This window comes from Neophocaena asiaeorientalis, unplaced genomic scaffold (assembly GCF_003031525.2).
Source record: "Neophocaena asiaeorientalis asiaeorientalis breed wild unplaced genomic scaffold, Neophocaena_asiaeorientalis_V1.1 scaffold591, whole genome shotgun sequence".
Lineage (NCBI taxonomy): Eukaryota > Metazoa > Chordata > Mammalia > Artiodactyla > Phocoenidae > Neophocaena > Neophocaena asiaeorientalis.
The window spans coordinates 2,334,650-2,349,677 of record NW_020173494.1 but is presented as its reverse complement, the minus strand read 5'-3'; the positions used below and the strand labels follow the sequence as shown (position 1 = coordinate 2,349,677).

Here is a 15,028-nt window from a genome sequence, read left to right as displayed (position 1 = left end):
CTTCCCTGCAGCCACACGGTGCAGCTGCGAGAGATGTGGTGGTGCTCCAGAAGCCCAGGAATGGGAGTCCTGGGCTCCAGCCGGGCTCTGGCACTGCCTTGCGGGGTGACCTTGGGCGCGTCACTTACGCTCCCTGGGTTTTGGTTTCCTCTTTCATCACATGAGAGGGCTGGTTGATGACTAGGTGGCTTCTAAGGGCCCTTCCATTTCAGGGGTCCATCCTATGGCATTCGCTAGACCCGGTGGGGAAACCTGTCACCGGGGCTGTGCTGGGCAGGGGGTGAGGAACTGCTTCAACACAGCTGGCCCTCACAGGTGGTTGCAGCTGGGGGAGGAGTCGACAGGAGGCACTCTAGTAGAAGGCAAGAGGGCTGGTGCTGGAACCACACCCCCCTAGTTTATTACTGATGCTGCTCTTTTCGGGCTGCAGGACCTTGGGCCAATCACATTCTGAGCCACCTGTATAACAAGGGCAATGGCACCCACCTAAGGAGGCTGTGAGGATTCATCTCAAATGGATGAGATGCTGCACGTAAAGCATGATACCCGGCACACAACAAGAACTCAATAAAGGTCAGCTCTTACTGCCTCTCCTCCTCTGGATGAGCTTCCCCCTCCCCCTTGCCATTCGTGACTAAGTTCGATGAAATGGAAATAGCCCAAACAGGTTTAACCCTGCCTCCCCCTCTTCTTACCTCCAAGTCACTGGACCTAGGTTTTCCTCATCAGTAAAATGGGCACAAGACCGCATCTCAGGTGCTGATGTAACTGCTTGATATGACTGACATAGACAGGGTTTTCCTCCCTTGGTCCCATCATTATGAACCCATCCCTCATCATCCATTTTACCTTACATTTTATAGCATTTATTTCCATATCTATGTGAAGTTAACCAATCCTTAAAGTCCCCGTGGAGTCAGGGCCAGAAAACCTGAGTCCAGGCTTGAGTGCCTCTGGATTTCACTCCACTGCCCTGTTCCTTCACCAGCTCTGGGAGGGTCAGAGCATGGCTGGCCAGTTCGTCCTCATAGTCCTGATGCCTAGCATGGGACCTGGCCTCAAGGCCACCTCCCAAGCCTACACCTGGAGCCAGAGGATGTCTGTCTGCTCCAAAGAGGGCAGTAGGTGTCATGGTACCACCCAGGGAGTGGGGTGGGTCAGTCTCTCCTGAGAACACTTCATTCTGCTGGGATTACACAGGGTCTAGGGCTTGCTGTCGGGTTCAAGGCCATACGGCTGAGAATGAATATATGGGTATAAGTTACCACGGTATATTGGTATAACCCTTCTGGAAAACATGGAACCTTACACATGAGCCTTATAAATGTCACCTTTTGGTGTAGTGACTCTGCAAAGTATAACAGAATGTCTAGTGGTAAGTTGGAAATAACCCAAACATCTTACCGCTTGGTTAGAATTAAGCAAATCAGAATAGTTAATGGACTACTACATAGCCATTTCAGATACATGCTTGTGAAGACTCTTTAGAGGTAGAGAAATTATAATTAACGTTAAGTGAAAAAAGGAACAAATTTGTTTTGTACATTCCTCAGGTTTTCCTGTATTCTTTTTAGTCTGAACAACAAAACGATGGAAGATATTCAAAGTAAGGTCCCAAGGCTGGCCTTCCTGGTGAGTGTTTTTTAATTTAACTCTTTTTATATCTTTCTCTCTTTACATCACCACCCCCACTTCCCCACCCAAATGAAGTTTTTAATGAAGACAGCACATCACTGAGTCTCAAGTTGAGACCCAAAGTATCCAAACTTAGTGTATCAGGTTATATATCCTGTAAGAAAGACGATTTTGTCAGGTAACCAATGTGAAGCTCACCCCTGCACCCCCATCAGCTAGCAGGTTATCTGGAATTCATCCTAGATCAGTGACCTGTTGGACTCAAAGAAGCCACCCCCAAAAAAATTGTATAAAAAGATTTATTGAAATTTATCAATGACAAACAGACATAAAACTCAAAGTTTGGCTCTTCTGAGGGGGAGGAAAACCGGTGCAGATGTTCTTTTATACAGATGAAACACGGGCTAAGGAATCACACGTCACTTCAAAAGCAATCCAGAAGAGGGACAGGAAAGCAAACCTGTACATTCGCTAGGAATTTGCAGTCATTTCAGATTTCCACTAGGTAAGAAAATACAATTTTGCGTTAGTTTTTCCGTGCTCGGGTGTATGAAAAAAAAACCCAGCCGACATGCAGCAGCGTCTCCTGTGCTTAGGTTCGTAAAAATGGTCTAAGCACAGAAGGACATGTAGAAGAATTCTCTTGTCATTTTGTGAAACAAAGCGTTCTAATATTTTACAGAACAAGATAGGACAGTTTTGTTTTGAATCTTTGAAAGAGGTTGAAGTTTGAGGGTTTGCTTCTTCTCTTTTAATTAGAATTACCAAATCCATTTTACTCCTAACTCAGAAGCCTGCTGCTCTCAGCTCTCTGGCTCATCACAGGAGTGACACCAGAGTCTTCTTCGGACAGCGGAGCCCACCACCATCTGTGAAGAGGGAAAGGGGACGGGGGACGGGGAAGATCCCCCGACCAGTGCCAAAATACGCCTTTAGGTTGCTATTTACAAACCAGGGCGCTGGCTGCCTCTAGCAGGCCCAAGAAATGCGGAAACCACGAGAACCAGAACAAGAGGTAAGATGCGGCTGGTGCTCAGCCCCTCCTGGGCTTTGAGAAACCAAACTGAGGCCAGCCATGGCCTTCCAACCAACTCAAGAGACTCGGGAAATACCAGGAAATGTCAGAGATCTCCAAACCGTCCTCTTTGAGGGTAAGGAACAAACGCTCACTTGTGTGTGTACTCAGCTATCGCAAATTTATCAGGGACAGAACAGACACAAAGAAAAAGTAGGGGAAAAAAATAAAGAGTGGCAGTAAAAATAGTATTTTATTCCTCTGGGAAAGCAGGGGACCGTATGTCTAGGATGCTTTGCCAACCCTGGCAAACCAAGGCCAGGTCCTCAGGACCCAGACCATCTACTGTCAACTGAGGGGGCCAGCCTGCTACCCGCGGAGAGTAAAAACGCTGCCGTACCACCAAGCTCCTCTTCATCTTCCTCATCGTCTACTTCCCCATCGTTATAACCTTCCTCATCCTCCTAGGAGAGAAGATGGACACCGGACATTAGGAACGCCCCGACCGTGGGACACGTGGAGGATGCCACTTTCCCTGACACCGAGCTCAGAAAGGTAGGGGCCGCCCCCAGCCCCTCAGAGCTCCCACGGACCTGCTTCGCACCGGTGAACCTAAAGCAGAAGTTCTTTTGCATCAAGGACCCCCCCCTTTAAGAATCTGTAGAAAGTTTTGAACCCCTTCCCTAGAAAATACCCACATTACACACGATATCTGCAAACAATGTCAGCAGAGGGGGGTGGATTCTATCCCCCGTTAAGAATTCCTGACCTGAAGTCCCTATAACTCAGGCAGCTCCGCAGTGTGCCCTCCTAGGGGAACAAGTTTCCCAGCCGACTCTCCATCGTGTGAAGTAGGCCGAGCTCTCATCTGTCCTCACTCTAGTTTTGGCTTCAAGAGAAGACCCCAGTCCAGACCCCAGTCTGTGGGTGAGTGCAGCCCCTTCACCGTCTTGCAAACTTGGGTCACTTGGAGGGAGGAAAAATACAATTCTCACCCCCTGCCCAGGACATCACTCCCAGCTCCGTGAGATTCAGCAAGGGGTGTGAATTCACCCTCAACACAGGACCACGCTTCACGCTGGTCCGGTAGATCCAGGCTAGTTGAATCTCTGCATGAACACTGTTCCTAAAGTACCAGGCAGCCCACTGTTTAACAAGAACTTGGCAATAGACTTCTTTTTGTCAAGGGAAATATCCTTTCATAATGTCACCAAATAGTTCCTTAATCAGTCTGTTTGCTAAGACTGTGTGTGTGTGTGTGTGTGTGTGAGCTCTCCTTTACTGGAAGCTGGAAATTTGCAGATAGTCAATGAGATTACTAAAAACAACCACCACAACAAAAAACCAACCCCAAACCAAAAACAACCTCTACATGTTGGCGGCTCCTGACAGGAAGAGCAAGACGAAAAATCCATTAGCCAGCATGACTTACTGCCCTGTCCTAGGGGGGCCTATTTTGCTAGGTCTCTATTTTTAAAATACACAATATTCTTCAGAGGTGAGCCTAGCAGCCTACACCTGGGTAGAAGAGACACCCAGCAGCACAACTTGACGGGAACCAAGCCTATCTCACCAGTTTTCTCACTAACCCCGACCTGCCTCTCCCCAGCTTGTGGGGGGCTGGCTGGGAGATCCCGCCTGAGCAGGTCTGTGTGGCAGACAGGCGTCTGTGCCCTTGATGGAGAGAGACAGGGAACTGGGGGAGAAGGCAGGTACCTTGTCCATGCTGTCATCATTTTAAACCTCTCTCTTGGTCTAAGTTTTGCAATTAGCAAGAGTTGATTTAGAAATCTGAAAAGCCAGGGAAAATGACTCTGCTATAGAAAGACTCAGAACATCCAAACACAAAACCCAGCACACAGAGCCAGGACCTTGGAGAAGGGTGTGAAAGCCTAAAACAGTAAGTGGGCAAACACTCCCTTGTCCTTAAACATTTTACTTACAAGTTATCCTCTTAAGCCAGTGAGTTGATCCCTATTTACAACCCAGCTGTAAAATGACACCTATTGTACAGATGAGGAAATAGGTTCAGAAGGTCAAGGAACTTGTCCAGGGACACCCAGCTAGCAAGTGGCAGAAGCTGGGATCCACCCCGTCACAGACACATCCCAGACCCTGTTAAGAAACGATGCCCGACAGCGTGTGGATAGTGGCGCCATCCGCCGTGTACGGGGACCCGTGTCGCCCTCTGACGTGGAATCCAGCAGTGTCTTATCCCCTTACCCACCAGTTCAAGGCAGTCTTTGATTTTCCCTAGCACACGGTAAGTGCTCACTGAATATCTGGATTAACATCCTAATGCCAAGAGGTAGAAAAAGGGGATGTGGATTCTACAGGAACTAATTTTCATGTGGAAACAAGTGCCAGGCTTGCCCCAGCAGATGAATCCCCTCCCTCTTTCTTTTCCAGGGCCAGCTGCAAGGCTTGCCTCTCCCAGACCAACCCAGTAACAGGCCCTGAAGTGGGTTCAATTCCCAGCCAGGGCTCCCGGCTGCCGAGCCGGATCACTGAGGCAGTTAGTGGGACTGACTCAGAGGCAGCAGGGTAAGTGAGGGGGGGCTCTGAGAGACGGTTCCCTGCCCAGCCCAACCTCTCACCTCTTCCTCTCCACTCACATCCTCCTCTTCACCTTCCTCCTCCTCCTCCTCGTCCTCCTCATCTTCCACTACCTGAGCATCTTCATCGTACTCTTCCTCTGTGCAGTGGGAATGGGGACAAGAACAAACTGGTGGTGAGCTGGCCCTTCCCTCCCACAGCACAGGCCCAGGGCCTGGCGCCAGAGGTGTGGGGCCCACGACTCTCCCACGCCCGTCCAGGCCCACAGCCTGGACGCTCTAACGTGACTGAACGCATCCTAAAGTAAGCCCTCCTCCCAAGCGTTACGAAAACAGAAGATCTCTCGTGGAGGCTGAGATGGGAGAGAAAATGCCGGATCAGAGAACCAAGTTACAGGCCTGGGACAGCTGAGAAGTCAATTCATTCACAAAGAGCGTCTAGCCAAACGCGCTGCCCTAAAGGTGAGGAGACTGAGTCCCAGAGGGGGAGAAGTGAGTTGTTCAAGGTCACACCTGGAGTTAGCGGCAGATCTGGGCCTAGAAGCCTGGTCTCAGGGCGCCAGTCCTGGGACCTTTCTGTCCCATCGCAAGATGGAACAAACTAAGGCAAACAGGACGTCTGAATCCCTTGTAAAACACTCCCACCTAACGAGGGAAAAGCACTCTTACGTCTGAACTATTCAGGTAAGGTCTCAACCCTCAACTTTACTCTGGCCACAAAGACCTGCAGGGAAGCCGCACTGAGCTGGCAGTGTGGGAAGGAGATGCGAGGCTCTCCTTCCTTTTCCTTCTTTCCTTCCTGTGGTCCCTGACTGCTCACCACACCACCAGGGAGCCCAACGTGCTGCCTGCAGCCTCCTCTGCTTCCTGGGCCCCTGGGGCTCCTGAGTCCTCATCCCCCAGGTCCTACCATGTGGTCCCGTGGGCGGCAGTCAGCTGGGGGCCCCACGACCTCTCCAGCCGTGACCTCATCTCCACTACCGGACCCTAGATGGAGAGAGGGGACCCTCAGGCCACACCCCACCTTCCTCCATCCGCTCATCCCCTCCCTGGAAGAGTATCTTGGGTCCAGCACCACACTACAGAGAGACACTGTAGGATCTCGTTTTCAGGGGGACTTTGGAAAAGGGAAGAAAATTGAAGGAAGACTCATGGTTTTTACGGAGTTATTATGCAGTTGGAGAACCTCAGGACGCTTCTCTGGGACTCAGGCCCTGTTATTTTAGGGGCGTCGATCAATGAGACAGACCAGGGACAACAGTAAACAGAGCAGACAGCCCACTCCCCTCCACAGCTCTAGAAAGAGGTCGATAGCCCTCGGGGGCCGGTGGGGGCCCCCTGACACCCAGCCCGCCCCCCCATAAAGCCCGGCCTGGCCTCTCCCTGGCGCCACTCACCATCCTCATCCTCCTCGTCATCCTCCAGGCCCTCCACGTAGCCCTCGGCGTCCGAGTCGGGGGCCTCCTTGTCGTCCCGATCGTAGCCATCGAGATACGTGAGCTGAGGAAGGAGCTTGAACACGTTTTCTCGGTAGTCGTTCAGGTTGGTCACCTCGCAATTGAAAAGGTCTAAGCTCTTGAGGTTTTCTAACTTTTTCTGCAAGCAAACAACAAAGCTGACAGTGAGCGGCGTGGGAGGCGGGGTGGGGAGACGGACGGGGGTGAGGTGAGACGGCGTGCAGAGCTCCAGGCTCACGGGTGATGAACACACTCTGGTTTGGCCCTGCCCGGCCGTCTCAGCCCTGGTCGGGGGGCCTCATGTTCATTCACGTGGAAGGTGGGAAGTTGGACTTGAGGATCTTTGAAGCCTCATCCGATGCCAACGCTTTTATTCTGCAATTACAGCTCTTGCCATAGCAGTGATGCACCTGAAATTAACCCGGGGCTCTCTTGGTGCATAAGCCAGGAGCTTGGCTGCCTGCCCCTGTGACTAAGGAGCCAGAGAGGAACTGAAAAGGCCACAGGAACTAACAAACGACCTCCTTCTATGAATAATAATAATAATGGCAATTAACATAGCACTTTATGGATTAACTCAATTTATCCTCATGACCCCGATAAGGCAGAAATAATTATTCGTCCATTTTACAGACAAGGAAGTAGAGGGCAGAGAATTGGGATTTGATCAGGCAGCCCAACTTCAGACCTGGGCTCTTACTCTTTGCCTGTCAAAAAGGACAAGAGAAAAACCAGTGAAGCATCCAGATTTTGTCCACAGTACTTAACACAATTGGCTTTATCAAAGCTTTACGTATCGATGGGTTCTAGGCCCGTATTATACCCACTTGGTGGCTGGAATCGGAGGCCCAGGAAGCAAAACGGTCATACATCTAGCAAGAAACAGCTGCCTCCTGACTTCCTACCTCACACGTCTTCAAGGCGCAGGAACCCCACCCCGGGCCAAGTCCCTGTTCCAGTGGGGCCAGGCATAACTGCCGATTAAGGCTACTGTCCCTCAGGGTCAATGTCAGGAATGAGGCTGCTCTCTTGAGATCTCGTGACTGAGACCCGGTCATTCTCAGCAGAGGGTCAAGGGCAGGGAAGGAGTCCGAGCTGCGGACTGGGTGGGTGAGGCCAGCATCTCCCAACCAAAGGCAGTTCCCCCACCCTCAGAAGCGAGTGAAACACCTTAATCACACTGATAATCAGGGAAGAAGGTACAAAACCATGTGTGGCCTGGGCAAGGGAATAGAGAGAGGGTGTGTGTGTGTGATCTATAATGGTACCCAAATCACAACTAAAACACACATATACAGAACTTCAAAGATATTCTCCTTTTAAAATGAAATTATGAAATCAAGGCTTCCAGGTAGATCAAAATAGCTTTGCTCTCCCCAAGGAAATTGGTGGAAGACCTGAAAGAAAGTTCAATGGGAAGCATAGTCTAGTAGTTGACCCCAGGCCACAGATGAGCAGGTAAAGTCTGAGTTGGAAGGAGAAATGCCAGCTTCCCGTTCTGCCACGCTGGCCCATCAAGCTGCCCTTCAAGCATCCACGAAGGGCAAGGAACGCGTTTTGGACAAGAACACACACTGAGAGATGTCCCAACTGCCACTCTATATACCCAGAAAAGGGAGACGTGGCACACTTGGCCAAATATCCCCATGGCCTTTCCCTGAACCTAAGGTGCATGGCTTAGGAAGTAATTCTTACGTATATATTTACAGTAAGTGTTAATTTAATGCGGTAGTTATTTCTACATTTCAAAAAAGCTATCATGAATCAGTGATACATCTTACAGTTGACTTCCTTGAAGTCAAGGGAATACAGTCATTCAGATCTGGGTAATGTAGAAACTGTTATTCTAACCATGAACCATGACCTGCCCCTTTCTGGCTAGTGAACCGTGAGGTTTGGGGTGTGCTCAGCTCTATGTGGACCAGCGGAGGAGGAAATGCGGCCCAGACCTCTGAGTCCCTGGTCACCATCACACCCAGGACTGGTGACCAGGGTCCCTCTTCTCTACGCCCCACAGGGGAAGGCCTGCATGGGGCTCCCGTGCCACACGGCTCTCTGTCATCCCAGGGGGCCTGTGTCAGGACCAACCCACCTTCCACGGTTCAGAGGTGCTAGCCTCTGGCCAGTGACCCAAGGAGAAAGCAGGTGACCACCTCCAGGGTCAGCTTAATTCCCGGATGGCTCCTCTCTCCCCAGTGAAGGGCACAAGCCATGCTCTAAGCCTAAAGAAATGACAGCTCGGGTTTCCAAAGCTGAGCAGAAACTATAAGAAGAAAAGCACTAGACCAGAAATTGAGACCTGGGTCCTACAGCATCCTTCACCCTGATGCCCATTCCAACTGTGCGACCCTGGTCAAGCTCTTTAACTTCTCTAGGCCTCAGTTTCTCTACGGACGGACCAGAAGTAGGAGCCCTGACTCTATCTCATGGCACACGTTTAGAGTAAAAACAAAAAAGCATGTTATACAAATGCAAAAGTAGTATTCCCTGATATCAATCCCTCCCACCCCAGTGGAGAGGGGAGGACCCCAGTGACTCACCAGTGGCTCTATTGTGCTGAGGTCTTTAATTTTGTTGCCACTTAAATTTAGATGCGTGAGGTTCGGACACTTTTCTGCCAATACTTCCAGGCCCCCTGAGATTCTGTTATCGCTTAGTTCAAGCTAAAGAGGCAGGGAGAGAAAAAGCAGAAACGGCTTTTAAAATGAAGGCTCTGGGCTCAGGCGGCCGGCTCCCCGCAGACAGGACAGGAAGGGAGTTGGCTAAGGACCTGGCAGGCGTGCTGGGGCTCGCACCTGGCCTCCCCCCTTCAGTTACGCTCCCTCAACGTGGAACAATGACCCTTTCCTCCTCCCCAGCCCGGCCTCCCAAGCACACACTCTCCTCCGCTCTATTTACCTTCTTAAGTTTGTTTAACTTTGGTAAGTTTGCGACTGAGGTGAGGCCTACGTTGATTGTACTCAAGAACTCCAGTTCTTCAAATTCATCTGTGAGGCCTTCGATTTTGCCTTCATTTGACCGACAGTTGTCCAGGACAAGCTCTTTCACCTGGAAAGGGAAGGAGGGCGTGAACCAACTGGGCGAGGAATCGGGACTGAGGCCGGGGTAGGGGGAGGGCAGGAGGCAGGCCAGGAAGCATCGCAGCACCAGCGCCCACCCTGATCTTTCTGCCTTTACCAATGCTGGGGGGATCTAGGGGAGCGCTGCGGTGAACGGAGCTGCAGAACCAGGGGGCCCCTCCGGACAGGAGCCTTGGCTGGACTGGAGAAGACAAACGCAGTAAGCCCAGCTGCTGTCGGCAAGGCTGGGGGCGGTGTCTCGTTCCAACCCTACCGCCACACCTCAGCCCCCAGCTCCCCACTGTACCAGCCATAACACTGTTGGCAACCTCTCGGCCTTGCCATTCCATCAGAGCCCCTCTCCCAGCGCCCACCACAGCCCCGCCTGACCGTCTTACTGAGGCCAGCCACCTACGACTTCGCCTCCTCAGCCCCCCACGGGCCTTTCACCTCCATGTGTCCGTGGACGGCTCCCAGGATGTCCCCGTCTGCTTGCACTCGTACCTGCCCCTGCCACCACGGTCAGAGCCTGCCCATCCGGCCTGGCATTCACCACTTGGCCCCACTGTAAGGGTCACAGACCAGGGACCCCTCCAACTCTCCATCCTCTAGACCAGCGCTGTCCACCAGAACCAACAGAACTTCCTGTGACGATGGAAACCCCACTAAGAGAAGAGCCACTAGCCACATGTGGCCGCCGAGGTGAGGCTGAGAAACTAAGTTTTACATTTTATTTAGTTGGTTTCTTTTTTTGGCCACACCGCACAGCACGTGGGATCTTAGTTCCCCAACCAGGGGTCAAACCAGTGGAAGCGCAGAGTCTTAACCACTGGACTGCCAGAGAGTCCCAAATTTTATTTAGTTTTAATCAATATACGTGTAAAGAGACACATGTAAATTACCATATGGAGTATCATGGCTCTCGACTTTGCTCTTCAGGGTCCTGGGAGTAGATGTGGAAGGAGAGAATGGATATCCACAAACCCAGGATGGACCCAGGTAGAAATGCTGAGGTTGGCAAAGCCCAAAAGCTAGTCTCTGGAGGCACCTCTGTGGCCCTGCCTGCCCCCGCCAATTCCCTGGAGGTGGTTTTGCCCTATTAGAGTTCTTAGATTCCCCTCTCTTCTCTTCTTACTCAAAATTTGGGCCCTAAATCCTTATTTCAAATGAGATAGAAAGAGCTGATAAAGAGCTACCGCCTCACTGGGTTGTTAAAAGGCAGACCTGGCTGCAGGTTCCAGCGCAGATGGCAGGGAGACAGGCTGAGGAAGAGTCCTCAGGTCTCAGGCCTGAAATGACCCAGGGGAGTCAGCAAGGGACGCCAGGCTGCCTGGCCCTCCAGAGAGATGCCCAGAGTTATCCACTCCTGTCCTGAGCTGACAGAGGGCTGCTCCCTGGCCTTCCAGGGCTGGCAGGCACCTTAAAGGTGATCCCTCCTGGCTGCACCTGGTGCTTGACACAGCATCTCCACGTGCCCCCTCCCTGCAGCCTCCAGCAAACATGTACTGACGTCACCTGGATATGATGCCTCCCTGGGACTTCCACCCACAGGTTCGGATTTCTCACCTATGGGTCACTCGGTACAGGCCCGTCCTTCTCCATAGCAGCCCTGCATTGTCATTTCCTGCTGAGAGGCAGGGAGCAGGCTTTTCTCCTCCTAGATAAGCAGACAGGCCTATTCTAAGCAGTCCCTATCCAGGGCTGCTCCCTGCCTCTCAGCAGGCCCATTTGCCCAGCTTCTTCCTGCACGGCCCAGGATGACCATCTGTCTCAGTGGTCCTCCTACTCGGGCGTCCCTGGGCCAACCCGGGGGAACAGAACCCACAGCAGGCTGCTGTGCCCCTCCTCAGTCCACCCTGGCCAGTGGTCAGACCAGGAGCGCTCGGGGCACGTCTGGGCCACAGCACCCTATAGTTGCCCTGCCTTCTTCTTCCCTGGTGGAGAGAGAGAGCCTGCTCAGTCTAGGACTGCAGCAATTTGCCAGGAGGGGCAAAGCCAGGCGAGGCAGCTCTCACCCAGAGCCAGCAAGCTCTCGGCTCAAGCACCAGCGCCAGGGCCCACCTTTCCCTTGGATCTGGGATGGGGGAAGTTAAGTTCTTTCCCACTCTCTCAGTCCCCAGGGGAGGGGATGTCCAGGTCAAGCCACCTTTTTCAAGGTCACTGCAAGTGTGCCTGGGAATAAATCCCATGAGGCCTTCTGCCCTAGGGCAGGAGATCAGTGTAGAGCCAGGAAACCAGGCCTTAGGGGAGCAGTGGAGGGAGATCAACTTTCCTGGGGGGAGGGAGAGTCACCTCCCCTTCGTTTGCAGTTACTGCTGGGGTCACACAGCCACTGGAGTGGCTCCTTCAGTCACTCCTTTCCTTGGAAGGCCCTGGGAATTGTTTAAGCTCCACCAAAGAAAGACAAGTATGAGAAGGGTTTCCAGTCCACCCTCAAAGATTTCAGACATGTGGTTTTTCTAGGTGGGTCAAGGGCTTCTCCTCTTACGGCCATCAGCCAAGGAGGAGGCCTCAGTAACGGGGGGAGATGGTGCTGTGGAGTCAAGGGAATTCCTCCTGGAAGTCAGCCTCTGTCCCGGAGAGGCACAATGCTGCCTGGGAATTCTACAGACAGACCCAAGGTTCCAGCCCCAGCTCCCAGCACCATGCCCAGACTGGTGGCCATTCCTCTCGGGGACAATATGCAAGCCACCACTACTAATGCTTTTATTAACAACAATCATGGGCTCTTTCCAGAGCCCTTAGCAGGCACACTCTTCAAAGGCACTGTCTCATTTAACCCTCACAATCGCTCCACGGGGTGTTCCTGGGGTATTCTCCCATTTTACAGCCACATCTGAACCACAGATCCTAAAGCCCCAGGAATGGGCACAGGAGGGTATCTAATGGACCCCGATGGTCAGTGTTGCCGCAAGATAAGGAGGGTTTCCCTGCTATTCCCAAGTGCAGGGCACAGGCTCTTGCAGACCCCCAACTGATCCTACAAGCTACCCTGACGGCACCTACACCCCCTTCGGCCCCTCTTCTAACTGTTCCACCGGCGAGTGGGGGCCACTCCCAGCGGTCCCACCCTGGTTACACTTCCTCGGTAACCAAAGCACAAAACTTAACCCAGCCCCCGTTCCAATGACACTGCAGTCAGTGGGGGAGGATCTGGAGAGGGGCCCGGGGGCCTGAGACCCCGCTCTTCCCCAAGGAGAAAGAGGCTGCCTCCCGTCACTCGGGAGGGAAAGCCTGTGGTGTCTGGAAGTCCAGGTGGCTGCTCCAGGTCTGTGGGGCCTCCGGGATCCCCATGGTTTCTGCATTTCCTTCCTGGCGGGGTTTCAGCACAGTTTGGGGAGAGATCAAAGAGGGGAGGGGTGGGCTGAGGCTTACACCAGAGAGGCCAAACCACATCGGGGAAAACCCACTGCCTCTCCGTGAGGTGATGAGTCACATCGGGTATGGCAAGTAAGCAGCCTGTGAAGTGTCTGTAATGCACCAAACAGGAAAAAACAAAAACTCCAGCCCCGAAGCTGACCTGTGGAAGGTATTCCGTCCACCCCCTGTTCCACCTGCTTCCACACAAGCCCACGCTTTCTTACAGCTCCAGGGCAGGCTAACGTGTTTCAAAACGTCAAACCCACCCCAACCTTCCTTAAACTGACTTTGAAACCCTGCTGCAACTCCAGCCCGCTTCCTCCCATCTCTGCTCGCTGCTGCTGCTGCAAACCCTTCCATGTGAAGAGAACATCCCTTTTACATCCAGGGTGTATTCTGCTTAAAAAAGAAAAAAAAAAAAGTGAGGCCCATTCTCCCCGCCAAACCATGGGTGTGAGCTAAGTGCAAAGTTAAAATTAAACTGAAAATTTGTACTTTGGGTTTAGACTCTCTCCCAACTCCACTGGCCGTTTAAAAATATCCGAATGCGGTTACTCTCTCCAGAACCCAAAACTGGAATTACTCTGCTTGTATCGGGAACTTTTCAATCACCCCAAAAACCCTCCACAGGATCCTTTGCTTCATTCCTCCAGCGTTAACACCCAAAAAGTGTCTGCATATTCATACTCAGCGCCCACCCCCCATCCCCCCCGGAGATAGTAGTGGGGAGGCACTGAAGGTTCCCAAGAAATCAGACTGCGCGGCTCCGGCATTTCCTGAAAAACTTGTCCCCAAAGCAAGGACGCAGCAGTCATTTCTCACCAAGGGGAGCTGAACTGTCTGTGATAAACACGAACACATTGTTACTCTAAGGGACAACCCGTTGCTTGTTTCAAAACTGTGAAATCTTGTCTTTACAGATCTCTCACATTTGACCATTCCTCTCTACTGCCGGCACTGCAGTCCTGGTCACGGTCATCTAAGTCACTCTAAGTCTGCTTCTGCTTCCAAGTGGGGTCCATGTAACAGTGGGAATGCTGGACTACTGGGAATAGGCCCCCACCCGGAGGCCAAGGCCTGGCTGGCTGAATGACTCTGACTCGATCCCTGAGGTCTCAGGCTCTGCCTCGAAGAAAGGGGAGGATGATATCTGTTTAACCTATAAAGTGCAAACTCTGGCCTAGAAAACATTCCTGGCTTCCCGCTGCCTCTGGGAAAAAAATTCAAGGTCCTAGACTGACCCAAGGAGGCCCTCCACTCTCGACGTCTCCCCACTTCCTCCAATCTCATCGCCCCCTGCCCACCTCTGACACTTGCCTACAGATCTAGTTAAGCCCGCCTCCCCAGGAAGCCTTCTGCACCCAGCTCTGAGCATCCCGGGGCACCGAGGGCAGCTGCCGCATGAATCATTTAATCGTGTATTAAGCATCCGATCCTCCTAGAGGTCAGGAACTGTCCTTCTCCGTAATCAGCCCAGCAGGGAGCGGACACCGGCGCAACTGCTTCACAAATGTTCCTGCTTATCGTGCCAGCCACAGCACTAGGTGCTGGGGCATACAGAGGGAGACGAAGCATCGTGACACAGTGCAACCAGTCCGATACACGTTGAACAAGCCCTCCCTTATTATAAACAATAACAACAATGTGTTCTCGTGTGTTTTGTGTCCCCCCAGGTAAGCATAAGCCCCAAGAGGAGGTAGGTCAACAGTGCACCCTCTTCTTGACCCGACCCAAGGGTCTGCACTCAGGTCTCTTGCCCGTAAGAAACCCCTCTCTCCACCCAGCAAGCTCCTGTGACACTGTCCATCTGAGCAGCTGAGGGGACACGGAGGTGACGGAGAGCCACAGCTGGGGGTCCCTGCCAGCAAGAGGTGTGGTGGCGGGCTAGGAGGAGACAGACCCCTGGTAAACAACTATAGTCCACTGTGCCACATAGCAGGCCCGAGG

General features: G+C 52.4%; 1 protein-coding gene across 1 annotated transcript in view; it reads right to left on the bottom strand.

The window, feature by feature from the left end:
* Positions 1–2,939: 2,939 nt before the first annotated feature.
* Positions 2,940–15,028, bottom strand: part of ANP32A (acidic nuclear phosphoprotein 32 family member A) — a 37,127-nt gene continuing 25,038 nt past the window's right edge. The window contains exons 2-6 of the mRNA XM_024747518.1: positions 9,561–9,710; positions 9,203–9,325; positions 6,603–6,801; positions 5,248–5,345; positions 2,940–3,114 (exon numbers count right to left, since the gene is read on the bottom strand). Of these exons, the coding sequence (XP_024603286.1) occupies positions 2,977–3,114; positions 5,248–5,345; positions 6,603–6,801; positions 9,203–9,325; positions 9,561–9,710 (708 nt within the window). The 3' untranslated portion in view covers positions 2,940–2,976. The remainder of the gene's footprint in view (positions 3,115–5,247; positions 5,346–6,602; positions 6,802–9,202; positions 9,326–9,560; positions 9,711–15,028) is intronic.